The sequence below is a fragment of the Ruditapes philippinarum genome, unplaced genomic scaffold (assembly GCF_026571515.1).
Source record: "Ruditapes philippinarum isolate M1 unplaced genomic scaffold, ASM2657151v2 ctg1635_1_1_1_1, whole genome shotgun sequence".
Classification (NCBI taxonomy): domain Eukaryota; kingdom Metazoa; phylum Mollusca; class Bivalvia; order Venerida; family Veneridae; genus Ruditapes; species Ruditapes philippinarum.
This window is the reverse complement of record NW_026862835.1, coordinates 55,504-80,677: the sequence shown is the minus strand read 5'-3', so window position 1 is coordinate 80,677 and position 25,174 is coordinate 55,504. Positions and strand designations below refer to the sequence as shown.

At 32.2% G+C, this 25,174-nt stretch overlaps 1 protein-coding gene across 1 annotated transcript; it reads left to right on the top strand.

Annotated features, from left to right (window-relative positions):
- The first annotated feature begins 1,471 nt into the window (after positions 1-1,471).
- LOC132720338 (uncharacterized) lies at positions 1,472-25,171 on the top strand. The gene is made up of 26 exons (XM_060704465.1): positions 1,472-1,611; positions 2,237-2,331; positions 3,683-3,740; positions 3,999-4,157; positions 4,542-4,709; positions 7,097-7,111; positions 7,833-8,073; positions 8,280-8,463; positions 10,228-10,363; positions 11,148-11,213; positions 11,899-11,925; positions 12,249-12,455; positions 13,295-13,378; positions 13,756-13,782; positions 14,118-14,324; positions 15,035-15,106; positions 15,504-15,530; positions 15,879-16,085; positions 16,976-17,059; positions 18,128-18,154; positions 18,656-18,862; positions 19,285-19,314; positions 20,147-20,185; positions 20,685-20,699; positions 22,446-22,658; positions 23,097-25,171. The coding sequence occupies exons 2-26, from the start codon at positions 2,242-2,244 to the stop codon at positions 23,108-23,110; spliced, it is 2,604 nt and encodes an 867-aa protein (XP_060560448.1). The 5' UTR covers positions 1,472-1,611; positions 2,237-2,241; the 3' UTR covers positions 23,111-25,171.
- Positions 25,172-25,174: the final 3 nt, after the last annotated feature.

Here is a 25,174-nt window from a genome sequence, read left to right as displayed (position 1 = left end):
AGGTCAAGGTCACACTACCATTTTGAAGTTCACTTTATCACAATTAGAGTTTATAGGTACACACATGCATTCGTGTCCGGGCTTTAACTTTGTCAAACATCGAAGGATTTTAAAATAACTAGGCATAAATGTCTACCACATCAAGACGACATGTCGCGACAAAGATCCATGTCCCTACTTTCAAGGTCAAGGTCACACTTATAGTTTGAAGGTACTCATTCTCCCGAGAAGAGTTTGAAAATACACATTCATGTCTGGACCGTAACTTTGTCATGCATGGAAGGATTTTAAAATAACTTAGCACAAATGTCTACCACATCAAGACAATGTGTCGCGGCTAAGGCTCATGTCCCTCTGTCCGTGTGTCCCCACTTACACAACAATCATGTCCAGACTGTATCTTTGTCATGCATTGAGGGATTTTGAAATAATTTACAAATGTCTATCTCATAACAATATTTAGTCGCGTCCAGGAACCACGTCTCTTTATCAAAGGTCAAGGTTACACTTATATTTTGAAGGTTCATTTATAGAGATTACAGGTACAATAATAGAAAACACAATATTCAGCAATTAGGTACTGACAGCTCTTGTTTCTTTAAAAAAAGGTAGGAGATTAATTGATAAATAAACATTATGAAACTTAGTCCGATGATTGAAGGTTTGAATCAGGGAATATATTCATTTGAAATAATATTAAGACAATACATTGGTAGTTAAATAGCCCTGTAAAGTTTTGAGATTTCATATTGAATAGACCTGTAAAGTTTTGAGATTTCATAAACAGGTCTTGACATGAATGGATTGGGACTTATTTGTCCTTGAATATACTTTTTTAAATTACGATATATCCTTAGAAACGGAAGAAGCATTTCGCGCATGCGCTTTCTGTGTAAAGTAATCGGCGATAGTGAAGGAATAAATTTTATCAATATTTAACAATTAAATAATCATTTTGATCTTACCCAAAAGGTTTACTAACTATTTTTTTCGATTAATAACTTATGCAAAGGTGAATATAAGCAATGAATATAAATTTTACTGCATTTTTGCATTTAGGTTCTTTAAAATTTTCAAAAACTGCAGAAAATCTAATATATACCCGGTTAGCATTTACATTCCAAGCTGCAGGCTACTTAAGGGCTGATAAGTCAATGCTACCGTTCGATACTGAAAACAATTTCCTTTAAGGAAATAACTTGTTGTGAAATATAGGATTTACTTTCTTATTAAATACTTCACACATTATTTAAATCCCTCGTCAAAAGATAGGCTGTTGTGTTTATTTATAGAATATTCTAATTGTTCATAGACTTAAATGACACATTTCTTTGTTTCAAGTTTCAATTCATTTTGATTCAATACAAAATCAGTGAAACGCCTATCTAGTTCCATTCATTGGTGTTTAAATTGCTCTTTGTTTTTTGTCAATGGTATAAAGAAATATATTAAAGTGTTAACAATACTTTTGGTATCAAATTTTAATGACGTCAATTTAAAAAGATATAAAAACTGTTTCATAACCATATCGAGGTTTTCTCGTGGGCGGAAGTGAAAAAATAATTAAACATTTTTTAGCATTGTTAACAGAAGTTGGAATCATAGAAAAGTGTAAGTAATTATTTCATTATTTTTTGACTTATTTCATTGTTTTATTTTTGACTTGCATTGATTACTTATTTTTTTCCTGGATGAATTTGTAATTCTTTTCTGAAATCCTATATTTATAATAGCTAAAGATTGGTTTCCGGCGTAAATGTTCGAAATTAATTTATATTTGTACTTAAATTGTCATAAGAATTAAGATAACAAAATCATATTTAAAAAAAACCCGAATATATTATTATATAATTTTGGTTTACTACAAAGGACATATATTGTATTTAATATTCATTGATGGATTTTCTTTTTTAAAATCTCATGCTTGTGTTTTTTTTCAAATCTCAGTTATTGATACTGTAAGATTACTAACTTGACATTCGCATCTTGTTATATTCTAATACATATAGTTATTTCCCACACTATCTTAAAAAGGCATATGTTTCACAAAATAATACAGAAATATATTTTTTATATATAAATTTTGACAAATTATCGAAAGTGTCGAAATAGAAGAATAACGAAAATATTAAAATTAACTACAGTTATGTTAATCTGTATAGCTAACGAAAGTTTTGGGCCTGGTCCATTGGCTTTTGTCAATAAAGTCATAAGAAATATATTTGTTTTAATACAGAGGCTATGTTGAAGACGTGTTGCGTTGTATTGCTGGCGTTCGCCGTTGTACATGGAGATCTGGGAGAGGATTCTGTATATACTGCAGCAATCGACGTAAGTGTTGTGTTATCTTCTTGTACATTTCTTTATGGTGTTGGGTATTTTTGCGTTATCTTCTTGTTTATCTTCATGGTGTTGGTAGTTTTCACTCCGGATCACAGCAGTAAGCCACATTGAATTTACCTGAGCTCATTTTAGTCACCGGATCGTTCTTCGACGGACTGTCAAGCATTTTACCAGTATTAGTTGCGTTAACTTTCGTAATGTACTGATAACTTCTGTACATGCAAGAGCAGAGGCACAGTATCTGTATCACACTCGTCCAATATAGTTCTGACAGCTGTGTACTTGTCCGATAGAATTCATTATTGTACTCAACAATGTATAATAACATCTTACGTATTTAGCATTATTAGTTTGTATATGATTTAAATCAACAACATATTTTGAATAATTTTAAAGAACCCCGAGAAACATGAAATGAATGGAATCATTGGTTAAGATTCAATATTTATAATTAAGTTTAATTAACATTTTAGAAGTGTTACATAAATATTTTAGCTGATTCACACGATCAAAGGACTATAACATTTTTTTTTGATTGGGCAATTTGTAAATTTAGTTTACATGTATACTCGTACATGATAATTCATGACAATAATTGTCATATTGCGTTACTATATCACTTTTACTCTACCCTATATTGACTTGCCTGTCCTGTCCTGCCATGACCAACACTGAGCTGTCACAAAATTTGCACAGCCCTTCTCCCATGGCATGGCATGGCAGAGAAGATAACATAGCATAGCATACCCTGCTTTGTCACACATACCCTGCATAGACCTTCCCCATAACATAGCATAGCATTGCAATAGCATAGCATAGCATAGTATATAAAAAAGAATTTTTGTACTGAAAAGTTTTATTGTTTTGAATACGATATTTGTTACTTACTTGTACATGTTTGAGCATAATATGGCGACGTGTCTTTGTTTAGTTGGCATTTGAATTACTGCCAACAAAGTGCTTATTCCATGTAAAAGCTCATTGAAAATCACTCTAGTGGGATATTTTACAGTGTACTTCCTGCTATATTGTCGAAATGAATTAGAGCAATTGTCAAAATATATTTAAAAAAATATTCTTTATCAAATTGGTAAAATAGTTGAGACATTTGTCAAAATGTATTCCAAAAAGTAAAATTTAGTCTATTTTATTAAATAAATCATGCCCACTCTAAGATTATACTTGTCCCATTGAAAGATTTAATAAGTATTACTAGAAATGCGAAAAATAATATAATCAGAATTATACAATGCCTTTCATATTCAAGTAACTTAAGTACTACATATTACCTATGGTATTAAAGATGCACACTGAATGATAAAAGGTTTCTTTTATGCAGAAAACAGTTTCAAGCGATGTAGACGATGGGACAAATGCCATATTCAAATTTCTGGGCTGTAAGTATTAAGACAAATAAAAAAGCAATTAAATTTATTATTAACATTTTTATATATCAAAAATTGTTTTCGTTTAAATAATCCGGAAATGAGTGTAATCGTGATTGACAGGTAGCGCTACAAGTCGGTAGATATTTTTTCTTTGACACATTGGCATACCTCGTCGATTGATAAATAGAAGACGAATTAAGGAAATATTTGCAATATATTCATTTTAAAAGTATTGTTGGAATTTATCATATATTTTCTCCCTATAAGTCAAGTGCCCGAAAGGACACCGTTGTTTACCGGTGCTAGAGTGTCTACCGTGTGATTATGGTACCTACAAATCAAACGAAGGCTCGGACTTGTGTGAGAACTGCCCGAATGGCTGTACCACGCTGAGGAAAGGGGCAGAGAGCTGGAAGGAATGTGTTCGTGAGTATTGACATAAAATATATATATATCTTTGTAACTGTTGGGGGATTTTGTGTCGTAACATCACAAAATCGCATTACGACGATATTACACTATCCTGTAAAGTTCAATAATTCGAATATGAAGACATTAACAATTTCCGTTAATTCTAGAAAAAGATGGCAATGGTAACGTTAACAATGCCCTGTAAATCTAAAATCGCATTACAGTGACGTTAAGAATGCTCGGTAAATCTGCAAAAATCGCATTACAGTAAAATAATCAACGTCTGGTAAATATAAAAACATCTACGGTTATTATTAATAATAATACAAAATATCAATGTAATCAAATTTAGTTATGCAATATACATGTAGATAAATTGTCACACTTTTTACCGTGCAGCAAAGTGCCCGCCCGGATATGAGGAATCTAAGTGCGGTAAAACATGCACAAAATGCCGAGCTGGTTATTACAAGAGTAACTGGAAAAACAAACTGTGCCGGAAGTGTCCAACTAATTCAAACTGGAATAGTAACAGAATCGGAATGAAGAAAAAGAGTCAGTGCTACAGTAAGTGCATATTTGTTAATATGTAAACTTCCGGTGTGAAAGAACGCCATTCATAACGTCTTTGTACGGAAGCGTCCTGGTGCCAATTCATTATGTTCTATAAAAAAATAAACTCCTACGTAGGAGATAAAAAAGCCTAATTAGGAATTTGTAACTCCTACGTAGGACTTTTAAACTCCTACGTAGGACTTTATAACTCCTACGTAGGACTTACAAAGTCGACATCAAGCATACATATCAAAATTTTAAAAGGCTTTAATGATTACGATTTTCAATAGGAACTAGCTGAACAAAACGAGCAATTTATCCATTTTCGGCCGTTTCAAATGATTAAATCCTTATAGGGGACAGGGGGAGGGGGGGGGGGGGGTAGTGAAGTGTTTTGTTCTGCTCCGTAAAGTTTAAGAAGATATCGGTTTGTGGAGCATTATGCATGCATATGTTTAATAATGAATTACATTGTATATCCTACTTTGAACAAAGTTTAACCAATACATTTTGTGTACATGTGTATAATAAATATAACTAAACGTACATAATACAGAATCATCGTTTAATAAATGCAGAGAATGACAAAATCATCTCTGGCTACAGACTAAAGGTATTTACTAAAGTGGCTTGCCACAATTACAACTTGACACATATGAGCCGCGCCATGACAAAACCAACATAGTGGGTTTGCGACCAGCATGGATCCAGACCAGCCTGCGCATCCGCACAGTCTGATCAGGATCCATGCTATTCGCTATCAGTTTCTCTACTTGTACTAGGGTTTGTAAGCGAACAGCATGGATCATGATCAGACTGCGCGGATGCGCAGGCTGGTCTGGATCCATGCTGGTCGCAAATGCACTATGTTGGTTTTGTCATGGCGCGGCTCATATAATTTATTTTCCTACATAATATGCTATCTTAAGTTATACTCTAGCATACATGTCCGTCGAACTCTGTGCTTTCAGTTCTTTGATATGTATTCTACGTAGGAGTTATAAAGTCCTACGTAGGAGTTTAAAAGTCCTACGTAGGAGTTACAAAGTCCTACGTAGGAGTTATAAAGTCCTAATTAGGCTTTTTTATCTCCTACGTAGGAGTTATAAAGTCCTACGTAGGAGTTTAAAAGTCCTACGTAGGAGTTATAAACTCCTAATTAGGCTTTTTTATCTCCTACGTAGGAGTTATAAAGTCCTACGTAGGAGTTACAAAGTCCTACGTAGGACTTACAAAGTCCTACGTAGGAGTTATAAAGTCCTACGTAGGACTTACAAAGTCCTACGTAGGAGTTATAAAGTCCTACGTAGGAGTTTAAAAGTCCTACGTAGGAGTTACAAAGTCCTACGTAGGAGTTATAAAGTCCTAATTAGGCTTTTTTATCTCCTACGTAGGAGTTATAAAGTCCTACGTAGGAGTTTAAAAGTCCTACGTAGGAGTTATAAACTCCTAATTAGGCTTTTTTATCTCCTACGTAGGAGTTATAAAGTCCTACGTAGGAGTTATAAAGTCCTACGTAGGACTTACTCCTAATTAGGCTTTTTTATCTCCTACGTAGGAGTTTATTTTTTTTATAGAACATTATGAATTGGCACCAGGACGCTTCCGTATCTTTGCGCATGTGCTAAAATATAATATCCGGCGAAGAATATATTTGGTAGTCTGTGAGCATGCTTTGTTAAAAAGCCACTTTCATTTAATATATCCGCATGTTTCCAGATTGTCAAATTGTCTTTCATGTTGTGTTTTCATAAAAAAATTTCTATAAAGTGTAATAATAATTGAATGTTTACACGCAATGAACTTTTATTTCGGTTCTAAACATTTTCTAATGTAATGTACATGTACCACGTTTCTTTACTATTAAAGAACACTTGCATGGGTGAAGTTTTCAGGATTATTCCTGAAGTTCAGGATTTTCAGTCTCCTGAAAGCCTTCTATTTCCTATGTAAAACTATAGAAAAACTGCTAAATTCAGGATTTTCAGCATTTTGATTTTTTAATTTCCAACTTTCACCCATGCACTTGCGGATATATTTTAAACGGCACATTATGCCTCAATTACAAATACATTTTTATACTTATTACCAACAATCAACAAATGAGAAAGATAGCTCCGGTATTTTGAAAATTAGAAATTTTTTGGATGCTATGAAAAAAGTACACTAAAGTTAAAAGCTTAAATTGAGAAATAAGAGTAAAATCATTTCAGAGGCATGATAGAACATTAGGATATAGTTATTACGATTAGGTTATCAGTCTTATTTTTTATTTATCGATTTTATTTTTGAAACACTGAAGAGATTGGCTCTCTGTTGCACAGAGATGCAAATCCTAATTGTGTTTTCCAGATTTTAGATATCTAGTGTTAATTTTTCTTCTTCTCTTTTTCTTTTAGATATTGCCAAACCTGGTAAGTAAAATTTGATTCAAAATAAAATTAGATAAATAAATAAATAAATAAATAAATAAATAAATTGAATATTAAAATATATCTAAAACTTGTTTATCGTAAACGTTTTTACATTTAAATGTTGACGAGAAGATGTTACATAAATTAAGGCTTTTATGAGTTCTAAAGCAATTGATAAAAAGAAATTTGTTTTAAAATAACGAAATTTATACGTAGTTTGAAACTTTTTAGCCACTTGTAAAACTTCAGAAACTGTCGAGATGTTGAAACTTATGATAAAATAAATGTCGATGTGACCAGGAAAAAATTGTCATTTAGCTTCATGTTTTATACATTTCGCTTCATACAATATAAAGGCTGCTACATCGTCGGATACCCACGGCTGATTAACATGTAACATAACATGTATGAATATTTATGGTTCGGCCGTGGGTATTCGACGATTAGGTTGCAAGTAAACGAATTGTATCATATTTGAATCTTTACTGCAGTGTTAAATAATCGCCAACATATATGGACATCAACCCCCGAATCCCACTCCTTTTAATAATATGATATTTAAGTAATGAAAATATTGAAAGTTCTGCTCAGTGGCCATGTCACTCATTATATATTGATATACTATGCATAGTATACTCGCATGTTGTTACATGTAACTAGAGTTAATTAAGTGTTGTTCTGTTCTGTTTTTAGATATTTCATGTTTTTGTTCTTTTTGCAGAATGCGATGATTATGTTGGAAATATTGTGTTTGCGATGGACGCATCCTCTGCTGTCAGTGAGGACAATTTTGCTTTACAACTTGAATCACTAAACGACTTTGTTGGCGCATTTAACGTGAAGCAGGGCGTCGATACCACGCGATTTGCAGTTGTGACGTATTCAAACCAAGTTGATGACGTAATCTTGTTTACGGACTACGCTGACAAAGCGGAACTTCAAACTGCAATTGGTGACCTACAGTAGGCATAATTTTATCTAGCAAAACATAAAGTGCAGATTAAACTGATAAGAGACATTTTTAGAATCATTTTTTGTTGAAAAACATGGCGAATTACTTTAATTATTAATGGTCACTAATGGGTAGGCCTATACATTTGTATTTGTAATTTAAAGTAAATGTGTTTCAGACAAACACAAACCGACGAAAATTAAATCATTTTTGCAGATGGAGTAATGGAAACTCACCAAATATTTCGACATCATTGGACTACATCAATTCGAACCTATTGTTCAGTGATTTTGGCAGTGACGTCGTTCCATACACAGTTATAGTTGTAACTAACGGCAATTCTCCAATTCCATCACAAACTGCTCACTCAGCGTTCGCTTTAAAGCAAAATGTTGACAAGGTAAGAAGTGGTACTAATTTGAAAATCCTGAAATATCTAAACTTTAAAATTAATGATTTAGATAAAAAAAAGTTCAGATCTTTAGAAATAAACAAAAGGGTAAGCATGATAGCATTCACTTACATATAAGATAAACTCCCTTAATTGCAAAAATACATACATGTATTTAAAATAATTTAATTATCTATGACAAGGAAAAAACATTTAGATTTTTGCTATTTACTTAATATCGTCACCTACCTGTCTATCTGTTCATCTACTTCTTAATATTTACCAGTACTAAACGTGTTTTCTGACGCTCCCGTTACACCGACAGTTCGTTCTTACGGCAATCTAAACATTCAAGTACTTTCCTGTAAAACGACGAAGTCGTGCTCAGGACCCTGGCGTATTTTTTTTTTTGTGTACAAATTTCCGTTAGCCGTCACACCTGCGTCATGTCATGCTATGTGCGTTTCCAGTAAATGTATGGCATTTGTGTGTGTGTGTGTTTATAGTGTTAGTTATACTCAGCGCCGGAATGTCCGAGTTTTATCATCGTCCATGCCGGACTCCAGAAGTCGCATCGGGGACGTCTTTTCATGCCAAACTTCCTTGTCCTATTCTTCGTTCTTTGGTGGTGGGTGGAGGTACGACAATACTGCCAAGGCATCATGTTCCGTGACGGCAACAAACAAAAACGGCTCTTGTTAAGTCCACCCTCTCATGTAAGTCACGAAATGTCAACCAGTTGTCTCTTGTACCTGAGGTGGCTTGACCTTGACATGCCGTGTGCCTTCTCCGCGACGTGCACGCCTCGAGAGATGGCATTTGTAATGCGTTTACACATTTATAGGGCGTTCCTTAGACAATCTTACGGCGTTTATATGCGACCCTACGGAGTCTTCAGTGCGTTCAATGGGTGTGCACAACGACCTGAGGACATCATGGAAACGTCATAGATATATTAAGAACTACCTAGACGCACTGAAAACGCTAATGTTATAACAGAGTAGCCAGTTACATGTTAAACAATTTTTCTGCGTTTATACAGCGACTATATGCGGCATGTAGAGTACGTTGTTAATACGTGCTTGGGGTGTTTATGGTGTTCTAACTGCAACTATTGCGTCCCTAGTTTATTCTAGATCGATCCTCAGCGTTTCTTTTGTGCATGTTCAAAATAGTCGCCATGAATCTGCGTCCTAAGCTGCAATTGTGGTCTTTACGTTCTCAACTCGGCCCTTACGGGGCCAATGACGTTTCTTCTGCGTTCTAGTTCACCCTTGGAAAGCAGTAAGGTGGCAAGTCCTGTGTGACGGTGGCATAACAAGTAACATATACGGAATGTGTTCACTGTTATATTTATGTAAATTTTCCATGCTTTAAGTTTTTTCATCACAATTATATAGTGGGTTTTTCGATGTTTATAGCATAACAATGCAAATTTACTGGTCCTCTGCCGCGTTACTAATTATCCGTTCAAACAACTAGTTCACTTCTTCACGAAGCCTATCTTCTTAAAATTGACTCACTATTCTAGATAATGATTCTTTTTGCTGTCAGCAGAACCTATCAATTATAACAACGTTCTCATTTAAAGTCAAATTAAGCACTTGATATATTAAAAAGCTGAGAACTGAGCGCGGTCTGTTTGCTTCGATCTACATTTATATTATTTATATGAATATTCTGTGCGTACGAAGTGAATGTTGATCATCCTCTATGCAATGTTTTGTTTGATATTTATCAATTCTCTTTTGCCAATTTTCCACTACTTTTTAGGTTTTTGCTGTCGGTATTGGTAATGTTAATGATACCGAATTAATGAGCATCGCGTCTCACCAGGACTATGTAGTCAAAGTTGATAACACCGAAGAACTAACAAAACGTTTACCTGATCTCACTGATAATGCATGTGGTAAGTCTAACTTCAGGATTCTAATCTGAGACAAAAATCAAAAGTTAATGAGAATTCAGCGTATATCCACTCACATATAAGTAATAAAGATTAATAAACGTCTGCATGATTACAATGAATTCTATAGTAAAACAAGAGCCCGAAGCAGGAAAGGCACAGATATAAAGGCATGGTAACTATTAAAATATGTTAGAAGAAAAAAAAAGAACCTTTTCTGGCATTTGCGCTTATTCCTCGACACATGTATGTCAAGTTGTTTGATCCATCCGTAAGTGAGCGTCTATTCACAATCATTGCGTTTTTCGTGCATGTATGACTTTGCCCTCTCACCTAAAAAATAGTTTTAAATATTTGAAAAATTTTGGCTTTGACAACAACAAATAGAACAATAATTTGGTATTATACATGCTGCTAATGTATCTGATATATATAACATCACGTTGATCACCAATTATCTTGTTTCCGAAGTTTGTCGGTAAGGACCGAAAGCTTGCGATCGTTCTGTGAAAAATACAAGAAAATTAGTCCACCGAGTAGTGTATTAAGCATACAGCAAAAGGAAAAACGGGTTCGCTAGATATAGATTCTAGTCGGCACAAATGTATGTAACTGAAATATTGTAACGTAATACTATTCTACACTGGCGAGAACGGATCCACCTAATGAAAAAACAAGTAAACAAACCATTTAAACAAACACGATATCTATAAATAAGATTCCAAGGCTGAACATTTCAACAGTTGTACATTGATTATATATATAATTATGATATTTTACATTGTAGAGTTGTTGAAGGATGATCCTGATGACGAAATAACAGAGTCCACAACTGTTATGACACCAACTGCAGGTAGAGGTCGTACATTATTCTTGTTGCATCTCATTATAACATTGTCAATAACAATAAAAATAAAATAAAATATACAGATACCGGTATCTGTGTTTAAATTTGGCGCATGTATTTAATTCATAACCTGACATGTATAATGTATGTACATCAACTGGTATTTTTACTTTTGTATAAATACACCAAGAAACCGGAACCTCTGAAGATTGGCCAACTTTTTTTTCAAAAAATAAAGGGGAATGTGGAAGCGGTATGCTTCGTGGGATGTTGAGTGCAGGAAGCGTTTGGGTCGATTTTTAAAATAAATTGTCCAGCATTAACTCATCGATGAGTGGTCGTTATAAACTTTCTTTAGCGTTTTAATTCATTTGGTATTGATCATTTCATCAATTTCCCATGTGCCAACCAATCTCTATCTTTTATGATTCCTGACAATGGTTTTCGGCTTGTGATATCAAAGTGACAAAATAATCAATTTATCTTAAGAGGTTTTATTTTCATTAATAAAGGAGATAAAACAATGACATACATGTTTACCTGAAATCTGAAGCTATATTTAATTGTTGGTTTCACTTTAGAATAAACAATAACAAAATTTATTGAAAAAAAAATTTAACCTTAAAAGTGGACTAAAATACGATTGGTTAGTGTTCTAGGGTAATGTATTGACATGTTATTTATTTTGCAGGTGGAGATCGTTGCTTCCGTGAGCACGGTGAGCATTGAACACAATTATTATTTCTAAATTTAGACAATCTAATAAAAAAAGCATAATTAAGAATGATAGGTTTTATGTCATAAAAGAATTAAATAAATCCTGTGCTTGATTAAATTATGAATGTCAGTTTACAGTTTCACCACCGTGTGGTGACTTCCTAATATATGCAACTTATTTAATAAAGCTCCAAAGGAATAGTAACAAATATTTTATTTATTCATTTAAATTCTTTTGCCAAAATATTCTCAAGTCCTATAATATTTTACTTTTTTATGGATGTTCTATTGAAAATTTGATCTTCATATGGATTTATATTGAAGGAACTTGTACCCTCGAAGAATACAATAATTTAAGACTGACAGCTCTTCATGGAACGAATTGTGAACAGTTTTGTCAGTGTTCACATGCGTCAACGGAATTAGACGGTTCCGTCACGCATTACTGGGTGGAACAATCATGCGGCCCAGGAACATTGTTTGATGAACGCATTTCCGTCTGCAATCACGATTACGACGTTGAATGCAATGGTAAGAGGATATATAAGATTAGCTTATGAAAATCATCATGTTCAATTTAATATGTAACGCCTGTTTACATGTTTCGAAGATATTGTCATAATTCTAAACATGATTTTATTCAGTTACCAGTTTTCAAGACAAATAAGTTTATGGAAGCTTTTGGCACATTGTGTTCTTTTAGAATCGATGTACTTTGACAAATTTTGGGTATGGCAAGTCGCAAAAATGAATGTTCTAATGTTGTGCATGACATAAACATTGAAAGAGCCGTACCCTCACCAGTGTTAAATTAGAAAAAAATGAAGGTGTAAAGTGACGATTGTTTTTCATTGATTTAATTTTATTGAAACATAATTTCGTTCTTTTTCATGATTGCCAATAATCACGTTAGCGGTCATATCTCCTCATTTGCGCTTATCGTCAGCCCATTTACCCACTTTCTTTTCGTCATGAATTAAATAAAAATTTTACTCGTTAATTTTAATCATTTTCTTTTGTTGAATTTTTTTGTAGTGGCCTCTAGGCGGCAGACCTCCAACTAATTACAATATGGCATTGTGTTCTATGAAGAAATCAAAACAAAAACAAATAACAAAATTAAAAAGAATTAAAAACATTTTTTTTATTGTAAGAAATTATAATATAAATTCACAATGTACACAATATTCCAGTTGCAAATTTTAAATGTACATGTACTAGAAACAGAGTTTGCAATTTCATGAGAATATTCAATTAGACTTTAGAAATAGAGGCCACAAATTCTAGAAAAATGAAAACTCAAAAGGACTTATAATACATTCAAATGTAACAGTTATATACGGTTTAACTTAAAATACTGATAATTGCAGACACTCCCCCACCAACAGAAGCACCAACACAAGCACCAACCCAAGAACCAACAGAACCAAGTGATGAATCAACAAGTGCTCCTGGTAATGGTATTTCTTTTAACTGGAAAACTAAAAATAGTATTTCATATCTTCTAAATTAGCATACATGCAAAATAATTGTTTTTGGCCAGTTACATATCCAAATATGATATCGTTATATAGTAAACTCAAATGTCAATTACCACGTGGAGGTAGGCTTATCAGACTTATATGCTCTTATTCTAGTTAAAAAAAATGAGATTAACTAATTTAAAGTTGGTATACCTATGAAGAGAATAAAGAATGTATGATTTACTTAACGGAGTTATTTTTGTTATAAAAACTTAAGATGTGGTAAATACTAAAATGACGTCTTTGAAGTGATCAGTGGCAAATTATTGTTCCAAGTGGTTTTTCAAAATGTTCTTTTTTAATTGAAGGTGGAGATCGTTGCTTTAAAGAACACGGTAAGTTTTGAACGCAATTATAAAGTTATTTAGATAATTTAGACGAACCCTTTTCGTGTGCAATTAAGCCTGATTGTTGTATAAGTACAAGGTTTGAAAATAATTTCCGAGTATTTTATATGATATTTAACGTGCCCCCATTTAACTAAAGATAACTTTTATACCTATGTCCAATATTCTTTTGCGGATTCTACAATCAAATTGAAGATCAAGCAATTTTTACTTTCATAGCTAATAACTAATCATGAACATACACATACACACACATAGGCATACATGCATATAGGTCGTAATAAGCAGGTAGAAGACGTTAACTTTTTTTCTTTATATTGAAGGAACTTGTACCCTCGAAGAATATGAAGATGTAAGACTTACTGCTCTGCACGGTACGAATTGTGAACAATTTTGTCAATGTGCGCATGAGTCAACGGAATTAGACGGTTCCGTCACACATTACTGGGTGGAACATTCATGCGGCGCAGGAACATTATTTGATGAAAGCATTTCCGTCTGCAACCATGAGGACAGTTTTACTTGTACTGGTAAGTCTATTTTAAAGCAGCACGCCTCGAGATTCATGCTTGTTTTTATGAAAATTTTGAAAATGTATTTGAATGTGTAATATTGTGAAGGAACCAAATGGAAGCATTGAACACATCATTAATAGCACTTACAAACCACGTAAATTACCAAAATGTGGTCAAAATATGCAAGATAGCATATACCGCGTTAGTAATGCAGTAGAAATATAGTTGTAAATTCAGAAAAATTAGACATTCAGACATTAATCGCACCTAATATGAAAACAAAAATACTTGAATCTTAAAACTTTTTACTTTTCTTTACATCTTTGTTCATTTTTCTCAAGTTTATTTTTTTTTAATTATTTTAACTCTTCTGGAGGCATGTAGCTTTTATAAGGCATACATTTTTCATTTAATGTCAATTACATCAATTATTTTCCTTTATACTTTAATGAAAAAAATAGATTAAGACCAAATCGATTGCAAGTTTCATCATCATTAATTATATGTATCATTAATAATAAAAATCTAAATTCCAATACAAAAATGAACTACACATATGACTTTACAATAAAATTGTAACGAAACATTATGTTGTGTCACAACAAAAAAGACTTTTTAAATTCATCAAGTCCACAGCATATAAAAAATGAAAAAAAATAAGGAAAAGAAGAAATACTTTTCATGTGTAACAGCTACAGTTCACCTCAACATTTTTGTAATTGCAGACACTTCTCCTCCAACACAAGCACCGACACAAGAACCTACAGAACCAAGTGATGAATCAACAGAAGTTCCTGGTAATAATGTTACTTATTTAACTGGAAAACTAAAAAAAGATTTTCGTATTATTTCGTATATGCATATACTATTCAATAAAACAATAAAAGTGTACATGCATTAGGCCATTTACATACATTTATATATGATAGCGTTTCGTATATGCATGTGCGTGCAGTTAGGCTGATCAGATGAATAGTATGTTACGCAGATACTAGTTTGTGAGAATTTTTACATTTTCAAGTCGACATAACTTTAAGAGAGATCGAAGAACGCTTGATTCAAATAAACGGCTTTGAGTTTGTCATTTAAACAATGTAGAAATCGGTAATAATATAAACACGGCTTTAAAATTGTAAGATGATAGTTAATTCTCGTTACCTCAGAATATGTTTCTACAAATTGTACTATTTGCAGGTGAAGATCGTTGCTTCGAAGAACACGGTAAGCATGAGAAGGCAATTATTTCATTTATAACATTTAAAAAAAAGCCCATTCATTTACAGCAAAAAAATCTTGAAACAAAAGTGATCCCTCGGAAGCATTAATCACAACAAAATTACATGAACAAAGCAGAGTGTGGTTGTAATTAGTTCAAGAGTAATCTATGAATGTTGTTTATTTTTATTGAACAATTCCTAAACAAATGTTAACATATACATCCTAGTATATCTGATTTTATATGGATTCTAATACCGAAGTTAAAAGCAGGTAAATTTTGTCATCATAATATATAAACAGAAATTGACATCAACTTGGAGAAACTGTTATATTGTTGTTTCTTTATTGAAGGAACTTGTACGCTCGAAGAATACAATAATTTAAGACTAACAGCTCTTCATGGAACGAACTGCGAACAATTTTGTCAGTGTGCGCATGAGTCAACAGAATTAGACGGTTCCGTCAAGCATTATTGGGTGGAACATTCATGCGGCGCGGGAACATTATTTGATGAAAGCATTTCCGTCTGCAACCATGAAAGCAGCTTTAATTGTACTGGTAAGTATATTTTAATAAAGCTTAAATTTTTTATTTAACGTCAATGGCATGAAATATTTTACTTTATATTCTTTTAAAAAGAAATAGATTAAGACCAAATCATTTGCAAGTTTCATCTTCATTTATAATACACATGTATGTATCATAAATTATTAAAATATAAATTTCAATTAAAAAATAAACTATTCTTAAACATATACATGGTCAATAGGATTTTTTATCTATTTCATTTTAGTACAAATGTATTATGTCGTAGTAACGAAACATTATGCATTATCATAAAACAACAAACAAGACTTTTTTAATTCATCAAGACCACAGCATATAAGAAAATGAAAAATTTAGGTACCTTAGAAACAACTTTCATATGTAAAAGCTAGGTTAACCTCGCCATTTTGTTCAAATTATTCCAATCTATTCATTATATTTCTATTTTGTTGTCTATGATAAGTGTTCAAGTAATAATGTTCAGTATCCTTGTAGTTTAATAAAATTTGTTCTTTTCCAACTTTTTATCGGACGTTGTTCTCTTTTATCTTTGTTATGAAACGAACTTTATTGTCATCCAATTTTCTGTTTGTTCAGCTTTTCTTTTTGTATTCTGTTTTAACAATTGATTCTTTGTCAATAAATGTGATGAATTTTTCTGCAAGCGGCAGTTTAAAAAAGAAGAACACAACAGATAAATATTCATTATATAAGAAAATATTGATTTATAGCAAATTGATCAGGAAAACAAAGTTACGTGATTTTCTATTTTGTATATCTATAACACAAAACGCAAGAAAATAAAAAAGAAAATACGAAGTAGGAGAACAAATATTTCGTATACTTACAAAAAGGAAAAAATATTTCTGATGATTTACATATATTTTTTTGACAAATTACAGATATCTCTCCACCAACTCAAGGACCAACAGAAGCTCCAACGCAGATACCTACAGAACCGAGTGATGAGTCAACAGGTGCCCCTGGTAATCAGTTTAGTCTTTGAAGCTAAAAAAATGTTTTTTTAATCATCTAATTCTGTGGTTTAAGCTGAATACATGTATGTAAAGTGCATTAAGCCTTTTAAGAAATACGAATTATTCTTTTATCTTTTATACCATTAAATATGCGTGCAAATCAGTTTTAACAATAACGAAATAATTTTATATAATTCACAACAAATTATGCATAAGCAGTTACTTAGTAATTTATTAAATTTACAATCATATTGACATAGTTATGACTTATTTTGAGGAAAGAATTTTTATTTATATTCTTCTGACATATCTTTGTAAGGTATTTATATTTGTTACAACAAGGCACAATGTTCCAATATATTTTTATTGGTGCCGCTAAGCCTGGGATTCAGGTGTTGATATTTTTGTTTATTTATAACATACACGCTACATACTCGTTCGTGTTTTCATAATATCAATGTCGATTTTCCGAAGCACATAAAAAATCGACAGAGTGGAACCCAGGTTAGGTGCTGCTGTTTTTGTTTTTCCATCTTTGTCTAACGTTTTTATTTATTCCTCGTTCGAAATGGATAAAAGAATTAACTTCAGAAAAACATGTTTTTCTAAGTTGTAATTGTTGTTAAATTCATTAAACTAAAATTGAGTACCACCAAAGCCGGTGCTATGGGTCGAGATGGGTGTTGCACTTCTTCATTATCCCAAATGTACTGACTTAATCAAACCGAGTCTACAATTTGTATTTAATTTTGCTGATTTTGATGCGTCCGATGGATAATTGTTTCCAGGTAGTTATTCATATCTTTCTCAGTGGGTTTCTTTCCCAACATTAGGTCGAATTTCCCAAGAGAAACATATCCAGAGTAGCGGATGAATGGATAATTGATGCGACTTTGTAGGCACCTTTGGGATTTTTTTTTCGTGAAACTTTGATTATTTGGCGGGTTAACGTGTACGAATATATGTGTATGTATCTGTTCTAATCTAATACACCAGACCTCGGTTCGGCCTTTGAAAGTTGATTTTATATACAAAACTAGTATATTATAACAATATTTCATACATTTATTTTTGCAGAAAATGACCGTTGCTACGCTGGTTTGGGTAAGTAGAAAACAATAAAAAAAACAAACAAACAACGAAACAAAATAAGCAAAACACCATCCTCCTTGAAAGACAAGTAAACACATTGTGTTTTTTACTCCATGCACACTAATATATAAGATATTTCAGAAGCGCCTTTTTTATTAAATAACAACGGACACACAAGAACATACGTATTTTATTTTTTTTAAAAATTCATGATATTTCAAACTTAATTTCAGAATCATTTTTGTTTTATAATAAAGCTTTTTTATAAGTTTAAAATTTTACACCAACCTTCATTGTTAGCTGAGTAGACAAGTTTGGTTTACAGGTGGGGAAAACTTTAAATATACATTCGTGCACCATTTCTAACCAGGGCAGGTTTCAGTGTTGAACCACCTATCTATTTCAATTCAATTTTTCAGCCCTTTCCGTCCGTCTTCCGATAAGGACTATAATAATTATTATCATTATGATGATGAATAATAGCCGATGACGTTCCGATTGTAACTATTTCAGGCGATTGTTCCTTAGAAGATTTTGAGGACAGGAGACTTAATCTTCTTGGTGGTACAAATTGTCGTTACTTCTGCCAGTGTGCGCATGCGTCAACGTTGAATACCGGCGCCGTAACCCACTATTGGGTAGAACATATGTGTCCATTGGGGACATTATTTGACGATTCTTTGCCGGGATGTGGCCACGAAAGTCAAGTGACATGTTCTGGTTAGCATATTTTTTTGAAATCTCAAGCCAAAGTTCTTTTCCATACTGACTTATCACATATATACGATATGTTTATTTTTGTGGTCAATTTGTTATTCTGTGTCAAAAGACATATAGGAAAATATTGACTTTATATTTCTCTTAATCAGCTAACACGTGGTCTCTGCCTTAGGGGGAGCGGAACAACAAAACACCGTTTGAAAAAGGAGAAGAAAATACAAAAAATAATCTTCTGATATTTACTAATAACATTCTATTAAGTAGACCACAAGAATTAAATAGCATTTCACAGGCTCACCCATTTCAAATTCTGTTCTATCCGTTTTAAATCCAAATCTACATGTGTCGTAGGTCTTAGCTTGTTTTAGTCTTTTTTTTTTCTAAAAAAATATGTTCATTTTTTTTACTTCATTTTGTTTCAGATACAGGGCCTTCCACAATACCACCATCGAGTATGTATAGCAAAACACATTCATGCCAATCCGCCCCGAAAATATGAAAGAAAAATAAACGAAAAATATATAAAAAATATAAAATACATAAATTTAAGCACGATTATTTCCAATGTGTCTCTAGTTTTTTACTGACTCATACACTGTCTATTTTCCTAGTTATTATTATAAAATATTAACCAATGTTTTAATTGGTTCAATCTAGAAATATAAATATGTTTGGAAATATTTGATTGGTTGATGCCTTTATAACACTAAAAAAGGACCATGCAATCTGATTGGTAGACACTTTTATACGTTTTTTTTTTCAACATTGTTTATCCAGTTTGTTCTACATGTACAATATATCTATTCATATAACATTTAATTGATTATGCATCTTTTTAAATTTTGATTGGGTTTATGCTCGATTGCCAAACAAGTTCTTGCATCTTATATACATCACTTTCGAGTCCGCTTCCTGGAACCAACCAGTACCGGTGTCATATGAAGAAACATGGTCGTGACCCGATATTGGCTCGAATCCATGAACCCTGGGTTGAAAGGCAGACACCTTACTCCCCTAAAATGTTTGTTTAATGTCGGTGAAATATAATTCAAATTAACGTTAAACTTTTAACTGCTTAGCTTGCGCTCTCGGACTCGATTTATGAGCTAATGAAAATGATAATGTTATTTAATCATTACACAAACGCTGGTAAAAATCGTGAAATATTTTTCTTATCATAAGTTATATGTTCTCATGAAATAAGGTGATATTATCATTGCGAAGCAATTTGACGATTTCACCACTGATTGAATTAAAACCTGATTTTTTTTCTGTACTTGACAGCGATTCCTCCGTCCACCCCAGCACCAATTGACAACCCAGGTAAGCTGTTTCAATCTTCCGTCAAAATTGTAATACCTTTGTTCATCCTACTCGACTTTTTGTCATCCTTAACATATAAAAATGCGATAAAACTTTAGCATAATATAATGCGGCAAAAGGTGAATTGAAGTTCAACCATATCCCTGATTCGATGCCGGGACAAAGGTTTCAAACGAAGCCTGCAACATTTTCAGTTTATCGTTTAAAACGTTCGTATAAAGTCTCGTTTTTCTATATTTCAACAATTTCGCTGCAATACCAGTCTTACTATGTTGAGCAATGTTTGTTTGAAATCTATTTCAACTGCACTTGTTGTAAGAAATGATTTACATTACAACGTTAAAAGTAACGGAATCGTTTTCTGTTCCGTTACTCATTTAAAACTGAAAATTGACAATAGAAATTTAAAAAGTTTAGAAATTTTTTTTACTCACATGTATGGAAAAAATAACAACAACTGCAACAGCAACAGCAACTAATTTGTATATATTTTTATCAGGTTGTATTGAAGCAGGTATGTTAAAACAACAGTAGTGTTTCTTCTGTATTTGCAATGGAAACGCACCGTATATTTTAAAGCACTTATAACGGTTTCTGTGCCATTAAAAAATTGAACGTCTATCACTTAAGAATGTATCTGGTTGGTGTAGGCACTGGTGAAGTAAATACGAGTACAGGCACTTTTTAGATCTGAATGCAGGTAACTAAAATATAAACGCCTGTTAATATCTAGTACTGTGCAAGGTAACTCAAATATAAATGACTTTTCAAATTTAGTGCTGCGCAGGTATGCCTGTTAAAATTTAGTTCTGCGCAGGTAACTACAATATAAATGCCTGTTAAAATTTAGTACTGCGCAGGTAACTTTAATATAAATGACTCGGTGTCCACTATATATAAATACGATGTTAAAAATGTAAGTATGAAAACTGAGAGTTCAAACAAACTCAATATTAACCAGATATTTAAACTTCACTACACGTGCATACAACAGGTATGAAAACATTGTCTCGTACTTCGTGATCACCTCAGTATTGTTGTTTTGTGTGTGTGTGTTTTTTTGGTCCTTTGGTATCATTGATTCCAACATTTTTAAATGTTGAAAATTGAATAGCACTCAAGTCGGTACTAAGTGGCGTATTGGATGTTACAATTTTTGTATGACTCCTCATGTACAAACTTAACAAAACCGAGTCTGATTTTTCATGTAATTTTGTTGTGTTAAATGCTTTAGATGGATCATACTTTATCCTGATATAGGTATCTGCAAAATATGAGCACTGGAATTCTTACCATTTGAATACTTTCTACTACATTTGCAAAATATAATTACCAGCAGAGATATACTTTTGACTGCATATTCATTAAGTTATATGTTAAATCATTAAGATTATCTGTATTGTCAGAGTTTCTGTTTGGAAACATCGTCTTATTTATTTCTCCTCATATCTCTTCAGAGACAGGTATTAAGTAATTTGTTTTATAAAAGCATAATGCTCTTTAATGTATTTTCTTAATTCAACTTCTTCATTTCTTTGCACTGCAAATATTCATTTAAATCGTATTGGGATGAAAGCATTTCAAGTTGTACAGTTTAGCACGCACTGGTTTACCTTTTCTTTGTTAGAACCAAAAAACGAATACGCTTAAAATGCACTATATAGTCAGGTCCGGCAGCACATTCAGTTTGAATGACCACTCAATTTAGTATTTTGTATTTATACTAATTAAACCCATTATAACTACAATATTCGACTGTTTCAAATTGAAAGCAGGAAAAGTCAATAATTTCCTAATTTACATTACATTTGTATAATATAAGATATTATCTAAACTTATTTTACAACAAGGGTTATCATAATTGTCGCCGGCTACATCTACAATTAACAAGATTTGACAATTTCAACCCATACACCGCCTAACCTAAGCCAATCAAATGGAGAAATTAATAGCACTTGATCATAACAAAAAAGAAGAAAAGGGGCGCATACGGGGCACGCAATCCGCCATGTTTTGTATGGTTACCTATGTTTAGAATTTAAATACAATCTTAATGTACGAAGCTCGAAACCAGTATGTAGGCTCTCCTATGGGGTACATAATATATAGAATTATTTCTTTCTAAGAAAGAAAAGAAACATTAGCTATTTTGTTCAGTAGTCTATTACACCAAAAAGAAAACCCTATATTTTTAAATATCCCGTTGAACGGATTTTTATAGCATTTTTTGGAAATGCTTATACTTGTATTTGAATTACAGATCCATGCAGCCAGCATGATTATGAAGTACGGCGCTTAAAACCTTTATACGGCTCTGGCTGTGAACAGTTCTGCCACTGTGCTCACCAGGAGGGATCCGCTGGTACCAACGTTGAATACTACTGGGAGGTACAGACTTGCCCTCCGAGCACTCTGTTTGACGAAAGTCTTCCAACCCCTGTGTGTAATCATGACTATAACGTTGAATGTGAAGGTTCGTAATGTTTCTCATTCTTGGCTAGTTTAATTATATATATGTATGCTACTTTGAAAATTTATAAAGTTGATTGTCAAGGTTCGTAAAGTTTTCTCATTCTTGACTAGTTTAATGATACATGCATACGAGTTTAAAAATTTTTAAAGTTGAATGTCAAGGTTCGTAATGTTTTCTCATTCTTGACTAGTTTAATTATATATGTATATGAGTTTAAAGATTTGGTAGTTCTATGAATACTACGTTTTATTTCAGTAGTAACTTTCTAAAGAAAACTTCATGAAAATTATTTTCAAAAAAATGAAATGATGTTGTTTTTTTTAGTGAAAGAAACGTGAACATGTTGTTTAGCAGAATTTTTACCTTATAACTTCATTTTTCTCTCAAGTTATACGAACGTAAATAAACTTTCGATTCTTAAAATTTGTTTCGTTTCAGATATCCCAACATGAAAATGATGCACAATTTTGAAGAGTTGTTTAAGAACGTTAATACAACACGATAGAATTAAAAAAAATGTATTTCGCCAATGTAATTTTGCAATTATAAATAGACAGCCCTGATTCTCTTTTAACTGGACAATGCATACGTACAACTACTCTTTTCAATATACAATAAATACTTTAACGGTGATTCTTAAATAGACGCCATTTTGTTAAATAGACAATACAGAAACCGAGCCACATCTTATTTCTCTTGACATCTGTTTACCTACATTTGTTTCTGAATTGTAAGTTACAAAACCTTCACTGAATCAAGATGTTAAGGATTAGTTTAAAGAACAGCAGTTTTGTAAGTTTATAACATACTTTAGGCCTTTTTAAAAGTCTCTATGAATTTAGATTGCTTAATTACAATATTCTAAAATTCAATTATTCAATTTCAATTCAATTTTTCAAATTCAATTGCAAGATGTTCTCGTTTTACCCCGATTATCTTTTTTAAAAGGATACTTATTGTTTCCTTTCGGTGTCTTACTATTATCTAATATTTAAATGTAAAGCCAAATGTTCGCTAAATATACTTCCTTATAGCAAACCTATATAATTATATGCACCAATTTCAAATTCCCCATTTTTATACTTTGGGTAAAAAAATGCCAAAAATAAATGTTTTCGTGGTGGATCAAGAAATGGCAGTCTGGTCCAAATTCAAACAATTTAATGTCACAATATATTGTTGGATCAAATCTAAAGTAAGAATATCATTTTATATACTATAAAACCAAAACATATTTAAAAAAATGTCTTTATGGTCGGGCAAGAAAATAGTTGGTAATTTTCTGTATTACTTATGAAATTAATTAAAGTTTGAATCACTATATAACAAATTAAAGTTGTTTTAACATTTACATTGCCGTGTGAAAAAAGGTCAACAACATTTGCATAAATATTTCAATTAACGAAAGAAATGTACATTTGTAAACATGAAAATTGTTGTAAAATACATAAACTCCACTTGTTAACTTTGATTATTTGTTGTTATTGGTAGTTTTTGATTTTTCGCTTTGTTTTATTTCTGTTGTTTTTGTTGTTTTTTTTTTGTTTAAGTTCATTTTGGGCGTCTTTGACTGCTATCTTTTGTGTGCATTTGTCAGTCATATGGTTTGATAATTTGCTATATTTTACTCTTTTTTTTTCACAATATCAAACATGTACTTTGATCTGAGTTCTGGAAATAAGTAATACTTTTAAAAAGTTAGCATTCAATAGGAGTGAAAATTGAAAGGTTGGCTGGGCTGTAATTGTTTCATACATTGTATGAAAGCATATAAGATAGAGCATCGGTGACGAAGTCAAGCTAGCACCTGATCGAGCACTGTGCAATATACAGACGTTAAGATAAATTGGATCTGATAACCGCAAAAAAACTAGACAATAGGAAAACTCTGCACAGCCACTAGGAAACAGTCCGAACCGCCATTGTCATTTAGCTGTTTAAATAGTGACCCATCTTCATCCCTACTCCAACAGCAGTGTCAACAACTCGGAAATTTGTAGACTTTGAATCGGCTACATTTTGTGAATTAATTTTGTTTTCAAAAATTCTTTTGACTTGATACTACTTACTGATTGTCAAAGTTTTTATTACTGATTGTCAAAGTTTTTATTCATTGTTTTTTATATACGTTTTATTTTATCATTTCCCCTTTCTTTACATTGTTTGTTTAAGTTGCAATCTTTTGTCCTCTGAATATAATGTTATTGTTTGTATTGTTAAAATATATTTTACGTTCATGCTTTCGCTTTAAAAAGAAAATGAAAACGTTTTATCAAAATCAAACTCATTATATCTAAAACTTATAGTAAAATAGTTTCATCAAATTCAATTGCAAGTTTATGTATCAAAACTCCTTGTTAAATGAAAAAAACATCAGTTATATTTTTAAACCAGTTAAGGAACCTAAATGTAAAATTAAAAAAAATAATTGTTTGTTTAACAACCATTCTATTCTATATATGTTTGTATCCTTGTCATCATGAAATTAAACGGTTTGAATTCATAGTCACATTGTA